Source organism: Trematomus bernacchii, unplaced genomic scaffold (assembly GCF_902827165.1).
Source record: "Trematomus bernacchii unplaced genomic scaffold, fTreBer1.1, whole genome shotgun sequence".
NCBI lineage: Eukaryota > Metazoa > Chordata > Actinopteri > Perciformes > Nototheniidae > Trematomus > Trematomus bernacchii.
The window spans coordinates 8,717,943-8,736,453 of record NW_022987477.1 but is presented as its reverse complement, the minus strand read 5'-3'; the positions used below and the strand labels follow the sequence as shown (position 1 = coordinate 8,736,453).

Below are 18,511 nucleotides of genomic sequence, written 5' to 3'. Positions count from 1 at the left end.
CTCCTATAGTACATCTCGTCTTGCATAAAATCACAGAGTGCACTTGATCTTTGATGCAAGGTTATTTATTTTGAAACATTATTTTGAGGAGTTCGATTATTAGAAAAGTTTTCCTTGCTAAGAACTGCAGGGTACACAAATGAATGAAGGCTAGAGAAGAGCACAAAGACTACATTTCTTATTTTAAATACCAATATGCATTAGTATTCTCTGAGACCTGCAATACAAGCTAGCTGAATTTAAGAAATAGATCTTGCCTGGCACCTACAAACAACTGTATTCATGCTTCAGAAAATGCTAACGTGCTATAACTTTGTGAATGTGACATGCCTAATTCAAGTACTGCTGTGTTAGAAAGGTTGATAATAGAGTAAAACATAGACATTATAGACTCATTTATAGACTCATTTCCATCCAGATATGTCAGAATGAGGTTGTAATAGGTACCTAACACTAGATAACTGGGATTTTATCACTTCTGCAGGAGCTGGGCAGTGTTTACAGCACTCTGGCCGCCATCCTCAACTCAGGCGATATCGAGTTTTCTCCGGTTGCGACGGAGCATCAAACCGACAAGAGCAACATATCCAATAATTCTGTCCTGGAGAACGGTAAGAGGATAGAGAGGCATGATGCAGGAAGATGTAAAACCAAACTTTAGTCTGAGTTTCGTCTGCTACACACCCCCACTCCGCTCCTTCATCCTTCGCCTCTCTCATTAAACCTTCGTTTGGAACTAAATCATCTATCATTTCAAACAGGCAATTGTAGTAATACAGAAGCATCATTACCAAACATTTAGGACATTGTTTCCCTCCTGTAATGTATTTTCTAAATCTGTTCTGACTGATAATTTACAAAGCTGTCTAGATTTTTTATTTGTATTTAATGTGATCAAGGAGCGAGAAAAAAAGGTTATTTGTTACTTGTACAAGGTTGGCATTTGCACACCCTGCATGTATTGCTTGTAGTGATTCTACTTTACACATGTAAACTTAATTTCCTTTTATAATGCGTCTTTTAGTGGCATCCCTGCTGTGTATCCGCTCTGATGAGCTCCAGGAAGCCCTGACCTCCCACTGTGTTGTGGCCCGGGGAGAGACCATCGTCAGGCCCAACACAGTGGAAAAGGCGGCGGAGGTGAGAGACGCCATGGGCAAGGCTCTGTACGGCCGCCTCTTCAGCTGGATAGTCAACCGCATCAACGCACTGCTGCGACCCGACAGCCAGCTAGGGTGAGATCACAAGCAGGAGATGTGATGTGGTGTGTTTGCCTGAAATGAGAGCAGAAAGAGGTCATCTTAGAAACGTTTTTATCGAGGAAATAGTGTGCACAAATGTGAATCCTATCTGGATAAATTGTGATTTGATAATGACTTTGTTTTATTACCAAATAACTGCCAAATGAATGGCATCCCTATTATCTGCAGCTGTACATGTGGTTAGTGTGTATAAGCAACATATTAATGCACTCATAGTGCAAAAATAATGTCACCACATAGCAGCTATGCATTAGCATGTTAGCATTGTCCTTCTAAATCACAATAGCAAGCTAAGATTAGTATTCAGCTCATATTACAATTAAAATACTATTTAGACTGTATGAATGAAATGTATTTTACACATGCAGCCTTTGAAAAGAAGACATAACTAAAGTATGCTTTATTTTCAAGCTTTAGGTTGAAAGTAGGCAGAAAACTCTTCTGGTGTTGACAAGTTATGAGGGAACTGATTTTTTGTGGTGATTAGTGGCATTGTTTCTGACCACTGATAATGTTTACCTATATATTGTTTTGGGCTCTGTCAACCTGCAGTTGTCATTCGACACAAAATCTATTAAACACATTAATGTTTAAGTAAAAAAAGTATTAAATTGAATTAACTTTTCATTTATCTCATCTCCAGAGAGGATGAAAAGGGCTTGAACATCGGCATACTGGACATCTTCGGCTTTGAGAACTTTAAGAAGAACTCTTTCGAGCAGCTCTGCATCAACATCGCCAACGAGCAGATCCAGTTTTACTTCAACCAGCACATATTTGCTTGGGAGCAGGTAAAGGCTTGGCCCAGAATCCATCTAAAACTGCCACTGAATTCAACGAATGCTCTCTGAGGGTTGAGTCCTTCCTGGAAAGCACTTTCTATGCATTTTTCACCTTGGTACTACCTCATTTCCATATTAATAGTGATAACATGTCACCATTCGTCTCTCTGCGCTTTTCGAGAGATAGCGAGGGGTAAAATATGCTGCTGTCTTTATTTACGGGAGAATGAGGATCGCGATTCTCCCTTTGTGCCGTCTCGTGGGCGTGTTTTGCCTTGGGGGGGCAGAGAATGGTTTGCTAATGTTAAATGATTTGGTCTCACCCATGGAGAGGAGCTATAAATTATCTACAACGAGGGTCAATTAGGAGTTGAAGACAGTTAGCGTTTGACTTAATCTCACTCCTGGGTATTGTTGGCACCAGGCCCAGAAATACATTTGTCCTATACTTCTACCATATAGACAAAGCATAGGGGGAATTCTTGGGCTATGGCATTAAAAGCATTACGCAACTTCTCTCATTTACAATGGAGCAGATTTCAATGTTTACAGTATCCACATGTGTGCATGACAGATTTTCTCATGTGGATCGTTTACTTCACAGTTTGTAGGTCTGGCAAGAATAAGCTCGCTGATCGGATGTAATTTTTCACATTTTGTCCTTTTCTTCTCTGACTAGAAGTCTCCAGTTATGTTGATGAGTCATAGGAGCTCTGAGTCAGTTAACCTGAGGTGATCAGGTTATCTTAATATACACTGCAGCCCTAAGCCCAGTTTGCCCTCATGGCCAGATTTATCTGAAGGGGGGAAGGGAATTGTGTCACCAAGTACAATATACCGCAACTAAGGGACAACTCTGTTCTGTTATTGTTTGCTTGGTAATGACTTCAGATGTGTACATTATAGGCTTTGTGAACAATCAGCATGACATAAAGAAAATACAAAATAAAAGATCAGAAAATGGCTGTTAAGAATAAAAAATGTATTAAAAAATACACATTGCTTGTCAAGTTTGCAAACAAACAAACATTTTATATTGTGAACATGGCTGTAAGGTAATACCCACACCAAGGGTAAATGTCCCACAGACCCCCCTGATGAAGGGGGGTTAATTAATGTTTATTTACAAAATACCACAACAGTAAACAGTGACTAACAAAGTATGTAATTGTGCCCCAATGAGTCTATTTAATATGTACCCCCTGAGGCTCTTCATGTGGTCCAGCTGGACGCTGGCAGGATCCGCGTCTTTTAGCAGGGCTTCAGCATTCTGAAAAGACACAATTACACATTTATTTACAATATACAGTAGAAATTCATTTTACAAATGATTTCATGTCCCAACCTTGTGTGACTTTAAGTTGAACCCACAAACAAACAAAAAGACTCAATAAAAAGGCACTTTTAAAATATGTGCTTTTAAAAACATTAATTTTCATAATTTTTGTATCTGAAACACAACATTGCACCATACTTATGTTATGATTGTCTTGCAGAAAGAAAGGACTTTAACCAGATATGCCATGTCTTTCCAGGATGAGTACCTGAATGAGGAGGTGGACGCTCGGATGATCGAGTATGAGGACAACAGGCCCCTCCTGGACCTGTTCCTGCAGAAGCCCATGGGGATGCTTTCCCTTCTGGATGAGGAGAGTCGCTTCCCACAGGCCACTGACCAGACCCTCGTAGGTCAGTGTCTCCAGATCATGATTCTTGGCCATCTGTTTTGGGAAGGATTCACTGTATACTGTACAACCTTTATTTGCACAGAACATGTGGACTTCGCAGTAACACTTTTTGTCATTTGATCTCTCATGTCTTAGTAATGTTCAGTACTTAACAGCCATAATTTGGGGCTTTTGGGAAAATATAATTTAGGAAACAGACGTTTTTAGTTGAGCACATTGTCAAAGACAACAGGCTGTATTTCATACTGAAGGTTATAAAACCACTTTTAAATAAGTAAATATAATAGTAAAGCATACTACACTTGTGAAATCATGCTGACATCATATTGGTAGTGGTTTTGGGCAGGGTGGGATTTTCACGGCATGGCCGTCGTAGCCCCTCGGTCTGGCCGTTATGCCCCACAAATAATTGTACGTCCTACGGCCACCATGGCCTTTGGGCCCCTCACACTGTTAAAATCTCGAAGTTGCTTTAAAAGCATCAGAACAGTGGTTTCTGAACTGCATTATGCTGCGTTCACAACGGACGCGATGCGAATATTCGCATTGCTCTAACCGCTGAAGTTTCACCGCATCTGTCAGCTGTGTTTACTCCTGTCATTCAAACAGGACGCGCTGGAGAGGGGGCGGGGCTTATATCCATGTAAATACTGTGGTGGAAACCAACTACGACAACATTTACCTATTTTACCGTGATTTAATTGTAATACACGTTTCAAAATGATGCCGAAGTAACTAAATACTGATAACGGTTAGTAAAAACCATGCTTTAATGCTTTGACAAGTCTGCAGACAAGACGACAGGCGAAAAAGCTTTTAAAATGCGTGTTTTCTGAATGGAGATCGGATCGATCAGGCTAAAGCTAAATTAACGTTGTAGCTGCTCCGTCCAAACTCACAACAACGTCCAAAAGACAGAATTAAAGCAGCGACTGTATTCGCCATGACACAGACAGTCTGTGGTTTGTACATGTTTAACTTTTGTCCAGTTTCTGAACAGATATGAGGAGCTGTGAGGAGTTGATTAAAGAGACTCTCGTACACACGCACGCACGCACGCACGCACGCACGCACGCACACACACGCGCAGACTTTTGCATTTCAAAGTATTGCTTGTTCATACAGTTGAATGTTGGAGCTTCACTGTGCACTGCTGAATGATGTATGTGTATAGGCCTATATGATGATATAATGTTTGACATTATTGATATTAAAAAAGTGATTTGTTTTCCATGTCATTCGTGTGTTTTTCTTATCAGAAAGTGAAGTTGTTTATTTGTAAGCTCCAAATCCTAATTTGTCCCTCAATGGCCTTTGTGCCCTGGCATGTGGCCTTTGTGAAAAAATGTGTGACACCAAAGAACAAATGGCCTTGCCCCTAAAATAACGAAAATCCAAGCCTGGTTGTGGGGTTAACTATGTTATATTTCATTTGACATTTTAGAAAAATTTGAAGATAACCTGAAGACCAAAAGCTTCTGGAGACCAAAGAGGGTGGACCTTGGCTTTGGTATTCACCACTACGCTGGAAAGGTACTTGATATTTGATTTAATAATATGTGTGCACAGAAGCTTTATTTCATCTAACGCTGATTAATATGAGTTTGCTTTTACATCATTATTCTCCCTCTCTTCCAAATTCTAAGGTGATTTACAACGCTGCAGGCTTCTTGGCCAAGAACAGAGACATGTTACCAGCCGACATCGTCCTGCTGCTGAGATCGTCAGAAAATGAGCTCACTCGCAAACTTGTCACCCATCCGCTCACCAAAACAGGTAAAGAGGAAAGGAAATAGGGAAAGAAAAAAGGAGGAAGTTTGTTTGCAAACAGTCTAAAAGCAGCACTTAATACATACTTAACATAAAACAACAGGATATTGTTATCTATTGTAGCAAAGCTTTCCTCTCTTATCCGCCAGACTTTGTTTCATAAACTGTTCTTGGCAGTGAGAGTGCGTTTTTTTTGGCAGAGCAGGCTGCCAGCTCTGTCGGAATTGAATCACATAATCACTCTTTTAGTGTAGTCTTAAAGCTGTTGTTTGGAGCGTTTCACTCTTAATCAACAGTAACGCGCTTAAACGGAAATACTACTGACCCCTTTGCTATCTGCTCCATTTATCTCAGTTTTGAATCACCATAAGTTTCATCTTTTTTAAGATGTTCAGTATCACAGGACATGTTTCACCTCACTAATTGATCCGGACAGATAAGAATATGCCGTCCTCTTACTGTGAATGATCCTTCAATGTATATCCAACCCTTGCCTGGTGGTTAAGGGCAGTTTTTGTTAACTGACTCTCATGCTCAATTTGTTTATTCCGCAGGCAACCTTGCCCACACCAAGGGTAAAGGCATAAACACAATGCGCAGCCCGCGGACCCCGTCACGCACCATCACCTTCGCCAAGGTACTAACAGCAATATCCGCATTATGCCTGTACTATCTTCCTCATCAAGACCTTACCTTGACAAGTTGTTCAATCTATTTTTTCTCTTCTTACTGCCAGAACTCAAAACTATTTTTTAATTACAATCAAGCCCCTTTTGTCTTTTGAATGTTTTAAACTTATTTTTACTTTGATTATAGCTTCTCCTTTTCTAACCTTCGGTGTCTTCTTTTCTCCCTGCCTCTCTGTCTCTGCATTTCTGTTGTAAAAGATGGGAGTGCTTACTTTATACAATTCCTTTTCTTTCAATGAGGTAATCAACATATTTAGGTAGTTTGTTTTTGTGTGTGTCCAGACACCTTTACTAACTTTAGATCTCCTAAACTGTAGAAAAATACCCAACTGTAGTGGTTTGTATTTTAAATTGCTCACCCATAAATCCTGTTGCGTGTGTAATTTTGCTCCTGCATGTGTGCCACCTGTAGACACTTCCCCATCTTCATGTAGTCCTCAGAATGTAGAAGCATATACTTTGTTAAACCTGTTCAAGCCTTCCTTTATATTCATTTCCACATTGTTTGTTTGTAGCTCCAAGCCATATTGTTGGGGTTTAACGCTTCACTTTGGGTGTCAAAGCACTCATGCTGAGTATTTAAGTCAAATGAATGGCATAGTGAATCCACATTTTTCAAGTATTGCAACTCAAATGTAGCATTTAAATCATTCAATAATCAGCCACAGTTTATAGCCAATGGGAAAATCAAGACACACACACACACACACACACACACACACACACACACACACACACACACACACACACACACACACACACACACACACACACACACACACACACACACACACACACACACATACAGATGCTGTACACAACTGCAGTTTTTGCCAACTGTAAGGCCTGAGGCAATTTGTTCACCCAAAAGCAATTGATAGTAGCTACATTCAAATGAACTGTGTCTGATTAGTTCTTGAATCTATTTCCATTCATCTGCATATGTTAGACAAAAAGCTCATCAAAGGCTCCGCTCTTAAGAGGCACAATGAGACCTCAAAATGCTGCAAACAGTATTAGGCTGATGGCTTACTATAAAGTGGTTTCCCCCTGGGTAACAGTACTGATAATGAGGTGGCGCTTCTTAAAATGTTACGAAATACTGTGCCGGTTAATTCATAAGTTTCGGTCTTTTTTATATAGATGTAGCATCCTGTGTCATCTTCCCAAGAGCAAATGCTGTAGTATTTTTGTAGCTAATTAGAAGCACACTTGATTTGGCGCTTGTTTTATTTTTATTTATCCATCTTATGCATCTCTTTTTGCAGCCTTCTCGGAAATTAAAGCTCGACCCTGAAAAAACGGTGATTGGTGAATTTTTAAAGGAAGATAAAAACAATTTGATATCAACAATTCTATTGAAAATTTGACCCATGTTTAATTGTTAAAGGTCCCCTATTATACTGTTTTTCATCAATATATTATAGGTCTCAGATATATACAAAACATGTCTCTGAAGTGTTTTGCTCGAAATACCCAACAGATCATGCATTGCAGCATCCCATAAACCCCTCTGTTTCAGCCCTGTTCCAAAAGTTCTGATTCTTTTGGCGCTTTTCCACTGCAGGACCTAGCACGGCTTAGTACGGTATGGTTAGGCCTTGGTAGGCCAGGCTCACTTTATGCTGCGTTTCCATTACAGTTTAGAAACAGGGGTAGTAACTATAGTAACGCAGTGTAGGCGGGGCGATCGGCTGTTCGGCCGGAGGAGCGACGCTGCGTAAAACTACCGTGACGTCATCTTCAATGCGAACCACAAAACCAAAACATCAGCCGTTAGCTGTTAGCACTCAGACTGTCTGTGGCATGGCGAATACAGTCGCTGGTTTATGTATGTCTGTAGGCCGTTGTTGTGAGTGTGGACGGAGCATATACAACGTTAGCTTAGCCTGATCGATCCGATCTCCATTCAGAAAACACGCATTTTAAAAGGTTTTTCGCCTGCCATCTTGTCTGCAGACTTGTCAAAGCATTAATTCATGTTTTTTTACTAACTGGTATCATTATGTTGTTACTTTGGCATCATTTTGAAACGTGTATTACAATTAAATCACGGTAAAATATGTTCTTTTTGTTGTAGTTGTAGCCCCCTTGCCAGCGATTCTCTCTGACCATTCAGCAGTCGAGAGTGTTTACGTCACTAGTTTAGCATATTCAGCAAAATAGCTATTTGAAAAAATAGCCCTGACCCGGAACTACCCCTAGTGGAAAAACAAAAAAAAGCTGTGCTGCAGTGGAAAAGCGCCATTTGTCTGTTACTTTAGATGAAAATAAGGAGCCACTCCCCATGCCCCTCTGAGAGATATTTGGTTTAAAAAACACAATGGTGCTCTAGGAGGAGATTCAGGTGATAATGTGGGGGGGGGGTTACCTTAGTTGGTGATTGGCTAATGGTTACACAAGCCAAAAAATCGTTATAACATCATAAAGTGGCCAAAATCTGATCAGCTCATTTTCAGACAGGTTTTTATATAAATGGATCAGGACAAAAAATGGGCCAATCTTTTGTCCTTAAACTTTCAGAATCTCTTTACAAAGAGGGGACACATATTTATGTATAAAAGACATGAACAAGTGGATTTTGCACAATAGATCTCCTTTAAATATGTGACATGTTCACACTTAAGCCCTACATTAGGGCTTAAGTGTGAACATGTCACATATTTATATACATCGATTAGGCAATTTTCCTTATTCAGTCCTTTAATGTTTGACTTATTAATAAAATCTCCCCTTCTCTCATGAGGTTATAAAAGTCTGTAAAGACAAACACAGCATGCCATACATTATTGTGATATTTGACTAGCTTTTTGTCTGTTTTCTTTAGCAGGGAGAATCAGTGGACACGCCTTACCACCCGAGAGAAACCACCAACATGAGAACACAGACAGTGGCCTCCTACTTCAGGGTAAGATTTATGTATTTATTACTTTGTTCAAATTTGGTTTAAAATGTCTAAAACATTCTCAGTGTTTTTCTTGTTACCAACTTTGTTGCATAAACCCAAGCTGCTTAAAAAGATGAATTCTTCGTGTACTTTTTCTAGTACTCTCTGATGGACCTGCTGTCCAAGATGGTGTCAGGGCAGCCTCACTTTGTGCGCTGTATAAAGCCAAACAACGATCGCCAAGCCAATAAGTTTGACCGGGAGAAGGTTCTGGTTCAGCTGCGATACACTGGAGTTCTGGAGACAGCCAAGATCAGACGGCAGGGCTACTCTCACCGCATCGTGTTTTCTAACTTCATGAAGAGGTCAGCACTTAACAGAAGGATGTCGAGTAATAAATTAATGTTGCATCAAAAGGCATTTATTTTAGTGTTCATCTGATCTCTCTGACTGTTACAGGTACTACATATTGGCTTTCCATGCTGATGAGGAGCCAGCTGTGACTCAGGAATCATGCGCTGCAATACTGGAGAAGGCCAAGCTGGAAAACTGGGCAATGGGGAAGACTAAGGTTTGTAACTGTATTGTTTGAAGGGAGCATCAACACAAGCTTAATTTTGCCCTGTCAAGTTAGTTTCAAATGACCTTATTTTAACACCGGACAATTAGAGTCCGCTCAAAATGAGCAGCTGTACAATGATTTTTTCTAATATGCTTGTCATTGATGCACCAGATTAATTTGGATCTATTGAGGAGCACCATGGGCTAATCACAGTTACAAATCCCTGTTGCAACCTATGGTTTTGTTGTAATATGTTGTAATACAGGCTGGTAAAAGTGAGTGGGAGCATGCTTCCAGATCTGGCTTCAAGCCCCGATAGTCTCAATTTAAATGTCACTGAGCAAGACATTGAGGCCAACATTTACCAAAGATTACTGCAGATTTGTTTTGTACTTAAAAGGCCAAAGCAGAACCTAGTTCTCTCACTCTGTGCAATGGCTTCCCAACAACACTCACATCAAAATCAAGCCTGTGTGGAGTTGTAGTGATTACACAGTGTTATTATTATGACCCTAAATAATAACCATGAAAGCCTTCGCAAAGACAGGCCAAATGTATTGTACTACATTGTACTAAACTCCAATGTATTGCAAAAACCTACCATCTGAGCTTGAGACTACTTTCTCTTTTCAAGTGCTTTCTTCCACACCATCTTGACTCACATTGTGTATTATAATTAAGATTGAAACTTGTAGCTAAAGCATTAGTTAGTTTAGTTGTAAGTAAAACCTAATTACTATGTGTCTCTACTCTCAGGTGTTCCTCAAGTACTACCACGTGGAGCATCTGAACCTGATGGTGCAGCAGGCCACTCATCGGATCATCCTGCTCCAGGCTTACGTCCGAGGCTGGCTGGGAGCCAAGCGATACCGGCGGACATTAAAGGAGCGAGAACAGAGTGCTCTGGTGCTGCAGTCAGGTTAATATACACTCCACTTGTAGAACATGAAGCAGTTGTTATTACCTTTCCATGGCAATTCATGTTTTAATGTTTGTTTCCCATTCTCCAGCTTACAGAGGAAATAAAGTTCGCAAGAAGGCGGCCGGCGACAAAAGCAAAGCCAAATTTGAGGCCTTCATTGTCCAGTTTCAGGCTGGTAAGAACAGGATCTAATCTATCCGACACATTCTAAGCTCAGTGTATGTTGCATTGGCTTATGTTCCCCTTTTCACCTTCTTCAGTGTGCAGGGGCTATCTTGCAAAAAAGAAATACAAGGAGTTGGTGGATGAGAAGAACAAAGCTGCAACCAAGATTCAGGCTCGCTACCGAGGACACAAGGAAAGGAAAAGCTTCAAAAGAAAACAGTATGAGAGATATTATATTAACATAACATAGCTTGGAAAGAAAAGATGTTTATTGTTTTGTGATACAAATGTACCCATTTTGTTTTAAGGGAAGAGAAAGCAGAGAAAGCCCTTAAAGAAAAAGAGGAAGAAGAAGCAGCTAAGACCCCCAACGGAGAAGACTCCACTGCTGCCGTCAACGAAGCAGGTAACGAGGAAGATGAAACTAAAGCTGCTGTGGTTCTCCAGAGCAACTTCAGGGGCTACAAAGAGAGAAAAAAGTTTAAGGAGAGAAAAAAAACAATGGCCGGGGCTGAATTAGAGTCGCCACTTGATGCAGTGGCGGAAGAAAAAGTTGGGCAAGAGTCTACCGGCAAAGAAGAGCAAGAGGGAAAGACAGCTGAGGAGAATGACGACGAGGAAGAGAGCACGTATGAAGCAGAGGAGAATGATGACAGCGATCACACACAGGTGCCGGAAGATGATGAAAATTCAGAAATTGCAGATGTAGCAATGATTGAAGTAGCCCTGTCAGAAGATGCTGGAAAAGAAGGGCAGGAGGAGGACAAGATGGAGGAGAATGAAGAAGAAAACGCTGCAGGAGAAGACGCTGTCAATGTGGAAGAAGAAACCAAGGCTGCCACTGTCCTCCAGAGTAACTTCAGAGGTCACAAAGAGAGGAAGAGGTTGCAGGACGAAGGCAAGATCCCAGTTAGGAAACAGAAAGCAACAAGTCCTGCTGGTGAAGAAGAACATCCCACAGTGAGCACAGGAGAGGAAGAGGTGCAAACTCCAGCAGAGGAAGTATCAGACAAAGAAGAACCCAACGAAGCTCAAGTTGCTGCAGACGTCAAGTCAGATGACCAAGATGAGGCCAAAGCAGCAGTGGTGCTCCAGAGCAACTTCCGCGGCCACAAGGAGCGCAAACGACTCGAGGAGGAAGGCAAGATCCCGAAGAGGAAGAAGAAGGAAGTAGAAGAGCCTCCGAAGGAAGAACAACAGGTAACGCCAGAAGAATCAGTGCCAGAATCCCAGCAGGATGCTTCTCCGGAGAACTCGGGGGGACTGGATGAGGAAAAAGCTGCTACAGTCCTCCAGAGTAACTTCAGAGGACATCGGGACCGAAAGAAGCTGAAAGCAGAGAGAAAGAATAAAACAACGGAAGAGTCAGCGCACGATGCAGAGGAGGACACTAAAGAGGAGGCAGAGGAAGAAGCCCTGGATGTTGGGGACGTGACGATTGAAAGGAAAGACGAGACAGATGCTGAGAGAGAGAGGCTGGAGGAAGAGCAGGCCGCAGTGAAGATCCAGAGCAACTTCAGAGGGTACAAAGACCGGAAGAACCTGAGGGCCAACAAGCAGACAGCACAGACAGAAGCTGCACAACTAGTGAGCTTCTCCAAAGAGGTATAATTATTAAACATTACTATTATTCTGTACCCACCAATCATCCTTTTATCCACTTACATATTCCCTTTTTATCAAATCTCTTTAACAGATCGCAAAGACTTCTCAGGACTTCATGTCGCTGCAGCATAAGTTAAATGAGATCATCCAGGCCCATCAATCAAACCCAGAGAACAATGGCATGTTTGTGAGAGGAAAAGCGATGAATGGCTATCCTCCTCAGAATCAACAATCAGGTAAGATAATTCAGAGATTAGCTCAGGAAAGAAAACACATCATAAAGCAATAAATATAATTCAAAAGGATGGCGCGGATTGACCCGAGGTTAATTGTTCATTTTTGGTTGTGTTAAAGCGCTGAATCGTCAGATAATTGAAGAAGACAAGGGACCTGTCTAGGGTGGACATGTATCTATTATTTTTTGTCTATTCATTCTTCAGTGTTTTTCCAAGGGTTATCCGTCAACGGCTAAATGACGTTGATACACATCCACCCAGATAACCCAGAGTGCAACTGTGTCATTTCCTGCTACACTGAAAAGAAAAGAAAGGATCATCTAAAGCAGTGGTGTCAAACTCAATTTCATCGCGGGCCACATTCGCATAAAGGTTGAACTCAAACGGCCGGTTGTAACTATATAAATATATAAAATAATGTATTATATTACATTATTACCTCTGAATTGGATTATTATCGGATAGGATAATAACTTAGTAATTAACTACGTCTGAAAGCAGAAGTCCAGGGCAAATGATTGCAAGTCTCTTCAGTGCGCATGTCACAAAACGAGATGCATTGTGGGACATGTAGTTTATGGACAACCTGCTTCTGTAAAGTGGCATGTAACTGTATAATAAACGTATTATATTATTTGCAAGCTCTTGCGGGGCCACATAAAATGAAGTCGCGGGCCGGATTTGGCCCCCGGGCCTTGAGTTTGAGACCCCTGATCTAAAGCCCTGTTTTTAAATATCCAGGATTTGAGGCAGGATGAATTACTGCTTTTTCCGGGTTTTATAATGTCAACGTTAAAGCTATGTGGTCCCACACTGTACTTGTTTTCTTTATGCAACAAGAGAAAAAAAGGGATCAGAGATTTTAATAACGTCTTGTAACAGACTTTGATGTTATCGACGTCCGCCCCTCTCTTTTCTCTCGTATGGCTTGATTAGATCAGGAAACCTGTGAAAGTCAAGTGCCAACACAGGACGCGCTTCTCAACCAAATGTGTCATCAAAAATAAAAGTTGATTTGCCCAGGCGATAGGTGTAATTGCTTTCGGGGTGGTGAGCGAGGGGAGACAGCAAATTGAAAGTTCACCGTCCTAGCAAAACGGAACTGGCAGCTGTAATGTCGCCAGTATCGTGGTTTCAGATTTTGAGAAAATAATGTAATAATGATGTAATAATACAAATGATTGCCTTTTCTTAGCTGGCATCATGATTATTCTCCAGTTAATTCGATTTTCAGTTGCCATTTTAAGTGGTATGTGTGCTGAATTGCATCTGTCTGATTCTCAGCATTTAAATACGTTTTGTGCATGATTTGTAATGAAAACTCATAGTAAAAGTTGCAATCCCAACTTCATGTGGAGTTCACTTCCTGTCACAGACAATTTTGAGTAACCACAGTCTTTCCCTAACCTTAGCCAATGGGTTTAGGTAAACCTAACCATAGCTGCTTACAAGTTCCCAACCTTCTAAAGTCATCATTGTGAGTAGAGAGGAGCCAAATTATGTTAGTTACACATCTTAATCTTTTTATAATGTTTTATTACATCAGCCAGCAGGAGAATTGTACAATATCGCAGGTAGACAGGCTTAGTTAAAGGGGCCCTATTAAGATTTTTGGGGTAAAAATCCCAAAGTAACATGTGAACGTAACATTCACACTTCTATTGGCCAAAACTTCAACACATTGTACGTGATAGGCTAAGGGGCAGGACATCTCTTGACCAATCACACACAGAGACGGGAAGCTAACCAATCAGAGCAGAGTGGGCTCTGGTTTCAGACAGAGGGTGAAAAGAGGTGCTGCAGCACAGGCAGTATGAGAAAAATAAAGACCTTTTTGAACATCAAAGTAAGGAAAAATACAAATATGAGTCTGAACATTTGCATAATAAGCTACATGACTTACATGCAGTTGCAGTTGTGCGTTTAGATGTACTTCTCCCTGATTTAATTGTGATTGCCAAAATAGACCTTTGTCTAAAACATTGTACACACATTACTTCACAGAGAGTTTCCAGTAGAGTACAGATGTTGCTTCAATCTGGGCATGTTTGCCCTTTACATGCTTTTCTTGCACAGCACACTGCCTGAGGTAAAGCAGAATAAATTATCTTTGTTATTTCTAAGGGCTAGTGCGATTTCCTCATAAATTATGCTTCTCAGCCCCTCTTTGTCATTTCTCCATTGACAGTCCTAAGCTGTGCATTTCATTGCAACAATAAACCTCATCAGAATCATTTGTGTCACTTACAATGAAAGCAGAAGAAGGCCAGTCACATTGTTCTCAACGGGAAAGGTCGTCAAATGTTAATCACGTTATGTGGGCAAGCGCTTTTCAATCAATTATTGCAGGAATTAATAAGAGGGTGTGGGAAATTGGCTTTGGTTGTTTGAACAATACAGAATGACCTTTTTAGATGCAGTTGTTCAATAATATTCCAAACTTTTACACCTCCTACCTGAGAGATTCTGAACATGACGGATGGCCGAGTGTTTTCCTCTTGCATGAACAGTGATTAATAATAAGCGACAAGCAAAGGTCATTGTAATATGTTGATAATGGCAAAAACAATCACATGCTCAAAGAGGAACATGGTAACAGTATCAGCCATGACATGTATGATGGATTGCAACACATCCACTACTGTATGGAGGTGATGTGCATGAGAAGTGGCCCAGCGGGACACAAACACATCTCTCTCTTTGTGTTCAATTCAACGCGGGTCACAAAGTTATTGGATGCTGTTTGTTGTTGTCAAAGGTTGACACGTAATCTCTGTTGGAAAATTCAAACTGGACAAAGGCCTTAGGGTTAAACTGCAGTGTGTATCTCCATACACACTGCAGTTTAACCCTAAGGCAGTTCAATAGGAACAACAAAGTCATAGGTCACTGTGGTGTAAGATCACACTCAATAGTCTCTTTCCAGCCAGCCGTGTATGTAATGATCCCACTGACTGTTTGATCATGATGTGCTGCAAAAGGGAACACGATGACCAAAGATGATATACGTTCAATTTACTGAGCAACCCCTAACACTAACAGACATTTTTATTTTTATTTCATTTTCCCATCCTCCTTAAAATCCATTCACAGTTAAATAGAATAGGTAAGTTTACATCATGTTGTAAAGGTCAAAGATTTCTGCAGATATTAGAACCGCATTACCACTTGAGCAACTAAACATACTAAACATTGCAATTTTGTAAAAAGGAATCCACATTTTGAAGAACGACCTCCCTGGTAGTCTACAGTTTTAAGGTGGTATTTATGTATCCCAACCAAAAATGTAACATTTTATGCGAGAAAAAAAAAAAAGATATCCTTTCCAAATGTATATTATACTTAAAAAGACAAATTATTGTCATTGTATCTTCATTATACCTTTGGATAAGTGTAAACATAGAAGCAGATTTAACATTAACCAGACTTTTCTAGTGCCAAAATGATAAGTCATTACCAATGCAATGCAAATGCAGGCCATTCATAAAGTCTCAACAAAGATTACAATTTTTGAAATGTTGTTAAAGGCAATTAAGTAAATTAGCAGGTTGAAGGTTCACGTTCAAGGTAAGTCAAAACACTTCCTTAGAGTCTGCTATAAACACAATAGTTATGGTTCAGTTTCCCTTCAGTGTCCATTTATTTGTACTCTTCTGAATCCTTACCCAGCTACTTTTACCAACACTCAACATAATACCACTGTCTGATGTCGTTAACAGACTATGTTTATTTTCAGCCGAGAAGAGACAGTCGAGGACCCCCCGCAGGACCCAGCAGCCAAAGACCCTCAACACTCCGGAGGACTCCACCTACTACAACCTAATTCATGTGAGTCAGAAAAAGATGGAGAACGATTTCAGATATCTGCTACAACAAGGCTCTGCTGGCAGCTGCCACAATGCACTATTGATCTACAATTATTTTATTTTTGTAATACTCCTACTCCATTGCAATATACATAGATCAGCCTATCACAAAGTGGTCCCAGAGTTTCTTTAGTACATTCGATTAATCTTCTTCATCAGTTTGTTTTTCAATGTTTTTTATTCACTGTGCTCTTTATGTAATAATTGGTAATGTTCCATGATTTCAGGTAACAATAGCTCAGCACAGTTTTGCAGCATTTAAGGTTTGTTTACAGTGCCGTCAGTTTGTTTGTTTGTTTGTTATTCAGTTGTATACTGAGTAATGCATCTAATCAATAATCGAATCAATTAATAAGAAGTATTATACATTTTATGTATTATACTCACTCGACACCAGCTTGAGTTTCAAAATCAGGATACATGTATTTATTATCCTTGCACGATCTTTCTAACAATACTTTAATAACATAAGTAGACAGACGATAACTTGATTACTTCTTAACACATTTGATCCAAAGCGAATAAGATGTAAATCAGTGGTTCCCAACATTGGGGTAACAACCTATCAAAGAGGCATAATGAAAAAGCAAATGGATCATAAGACAATCAAAATGCTAATATGCTGATGTATAATGTTTACCATGTTGACCAGCTTGCTTAACACTAGAACCGCCAGAGATTTTTTATACCTAAAACCGCCACCTGGGTCAAATTGACCCGCTATTAGAATGCATTGATTTTCAAGGTAAAATGTTCTTTTATTGAACAGAGAGTTTTGATTGCACAGGGATGAAACGTATACCAATATAATCTGTGGACTCTCAGGGCTCGACATTATAAATGGCCCGCTGGGCCGGAAGCATTATTTAGACACCGCGGCCAGCATAACGTACTTTCAGTTTCAACTCGCCCCACAGCTGTTTGCTGCGGAGCCAGTGCGAGCAGTCTCCCGTGAGCGGGAGCACACTCCTTCACTACAGACTGTCTCTATCTCTCTCTCTCTCTCTCTCTCTCTCTCTATCTATAACTATCTATCAATATATCTATCCATCTATCTCTCTCTCTCTCTCAATCTATCTCTCAATCTATAAGGAGGAACCGCAGTAGACAAAAGGCGTTGCTATAGCAACACGTCATGTTTATATGAAAAGGGGTGTGGTCAATATGACCCGCTTGGCGGAAATAGGTATAAATGGCAATTTTTTGGGTGATTTCTTCAATCTGACTTCATATTGACCATTTTTAACAACAGAGGGTGGTACATAACACACTTTCAGGAAAAGTCACAGACTGGGAGACTTTAATATTTTATTGAAAAAAAGTTACATCAAATATAAAACAGCTCGGGGTCAAATTGACCCCGTTGGCGGTTCTAGTGTTAAGCATCATAGCCTTCTTAAAAGCACAGACACAGTACAGCTGCAACTGATGGAAATGCCATTCATTTTAGAGGTTTTGAGCATAAAGTATTGGAAGTATTGTAAAGACTTTTTTTAAATTAACGAATGGTGGCGCAAACTAGAGGAAAGCCAGTTACCAAAAGTAAGCATTACCTTGTTAGATTTACTCCAGAGGAAGACATGAATGCCTCAACCACAGGATGAAGGAAAAGTCTAGGAATCCGTGAAATCCTGGAATGTCTATAAAAAAAAATCTGCAATCCACTACTTTTGAATCATTAATCAAAAATAGTTTTTAACTTAATCTAATCAACCTGAATGCAACCTGTAATGGGCCTGTTCAGGGGTTACACGCCATACGTTTGGGAATGATTACTCCAAAAGCACTTTCTTTTGTTTTACCTAAACACAGCGACAAGGAGTTCTTGATTGACATGTAGTTATCTGTCTTCTGTTTGTCTCTACACAGCGGTCCGTCCAGGATGATAAACGCAAGCCCAGGAAAGAGGAGTGAGTAGCAAGTTCTTATTTCAACCCTCTATTTAACAACTTCAGTCTTTAAGAGGTTGGCTTGCTGCCTGCCTGCTTGGCACACAGAGTCAGGAGTAATGACTGAGCTCAGCACCAACATAAGGACGGCGTCTCTGGGTCCAGACTTAATGATCTGCTGAATAACA

The 18,511-nt window shown here is 40.4% G+C and overlaps 1 protein-coding gene across 1 annotated transcript in view; it reads left to right on the top strand.

Moving 5' to 3' along the window:
• myo3a (myosin IIIA) overlaps window positions 1–18,511 on the top strand; it is a 53,188-nt gene that overhangs the window by 30,645 nt on the left and 4,032 nt on the right. The window contains exons 17-34 of the mRNA XM_034150007.1: window positions 485–611; window positions 1,025–1,235; window positions 1,906–2,053; window positions 3,580–3,733; window positions 5,177–5,265; window positions 5,379–5,508; window positions 6,057–6,139; window positions 9,019–9,099; window positions 9,238–9,443; window positions 9,538–9,649; window positions 10,397–10,559; window positions 10,651–10,737; window positions 10,823–10,946; window positions 11,036–11,248; window positions 11,384–12,332; window positions 12,424–12,568; window positions 16,305–16,396; window positions 18,304–18,344. Coding sequence (XP_034005898.1) covers window positions 485–611; window positions 1,025–1,235; window positions 1,906–2,053; window positions 3,580–3,733; window positions 5,177–5,265; window positions 5,379–5,508; window positions 6,057–6,139; window positions 9,019–9,099; window positions 9,238–9,443; window positions 9,538–9,649; window positions 10,397–10,559; window positions 10,651–10,737; window positions 10,823–10,946; window positions 11,036–11,248; window positions 11,384–12,332; window positions 12,424–12,568; window positions 16,305–16,396; window positions 18,304–18,344 — 3,155 coding nt within the window. The remainder of the gene's footprint in view (window positions 1–484; window positions 612–1,024; window positions 1,236–1,905; window positions 2,054–3,579; window positions 3,734–5,176; window positions 5,266–5,378; window positions 5,509–6,056; window positions 6,140–9,018; window positions 9,100–9,237; window positions 9,444–9,537; window positions 9,650–10,396; window positions 10,560–10,650; window positions 10,738–10,822; window positions 10,947–11,035; window positions 11,249–11,383; window positions 12,333–12,423; window positions 12,569–16,304; window positions 16,397–18,303; window positions 18,345–18,511) is intronic.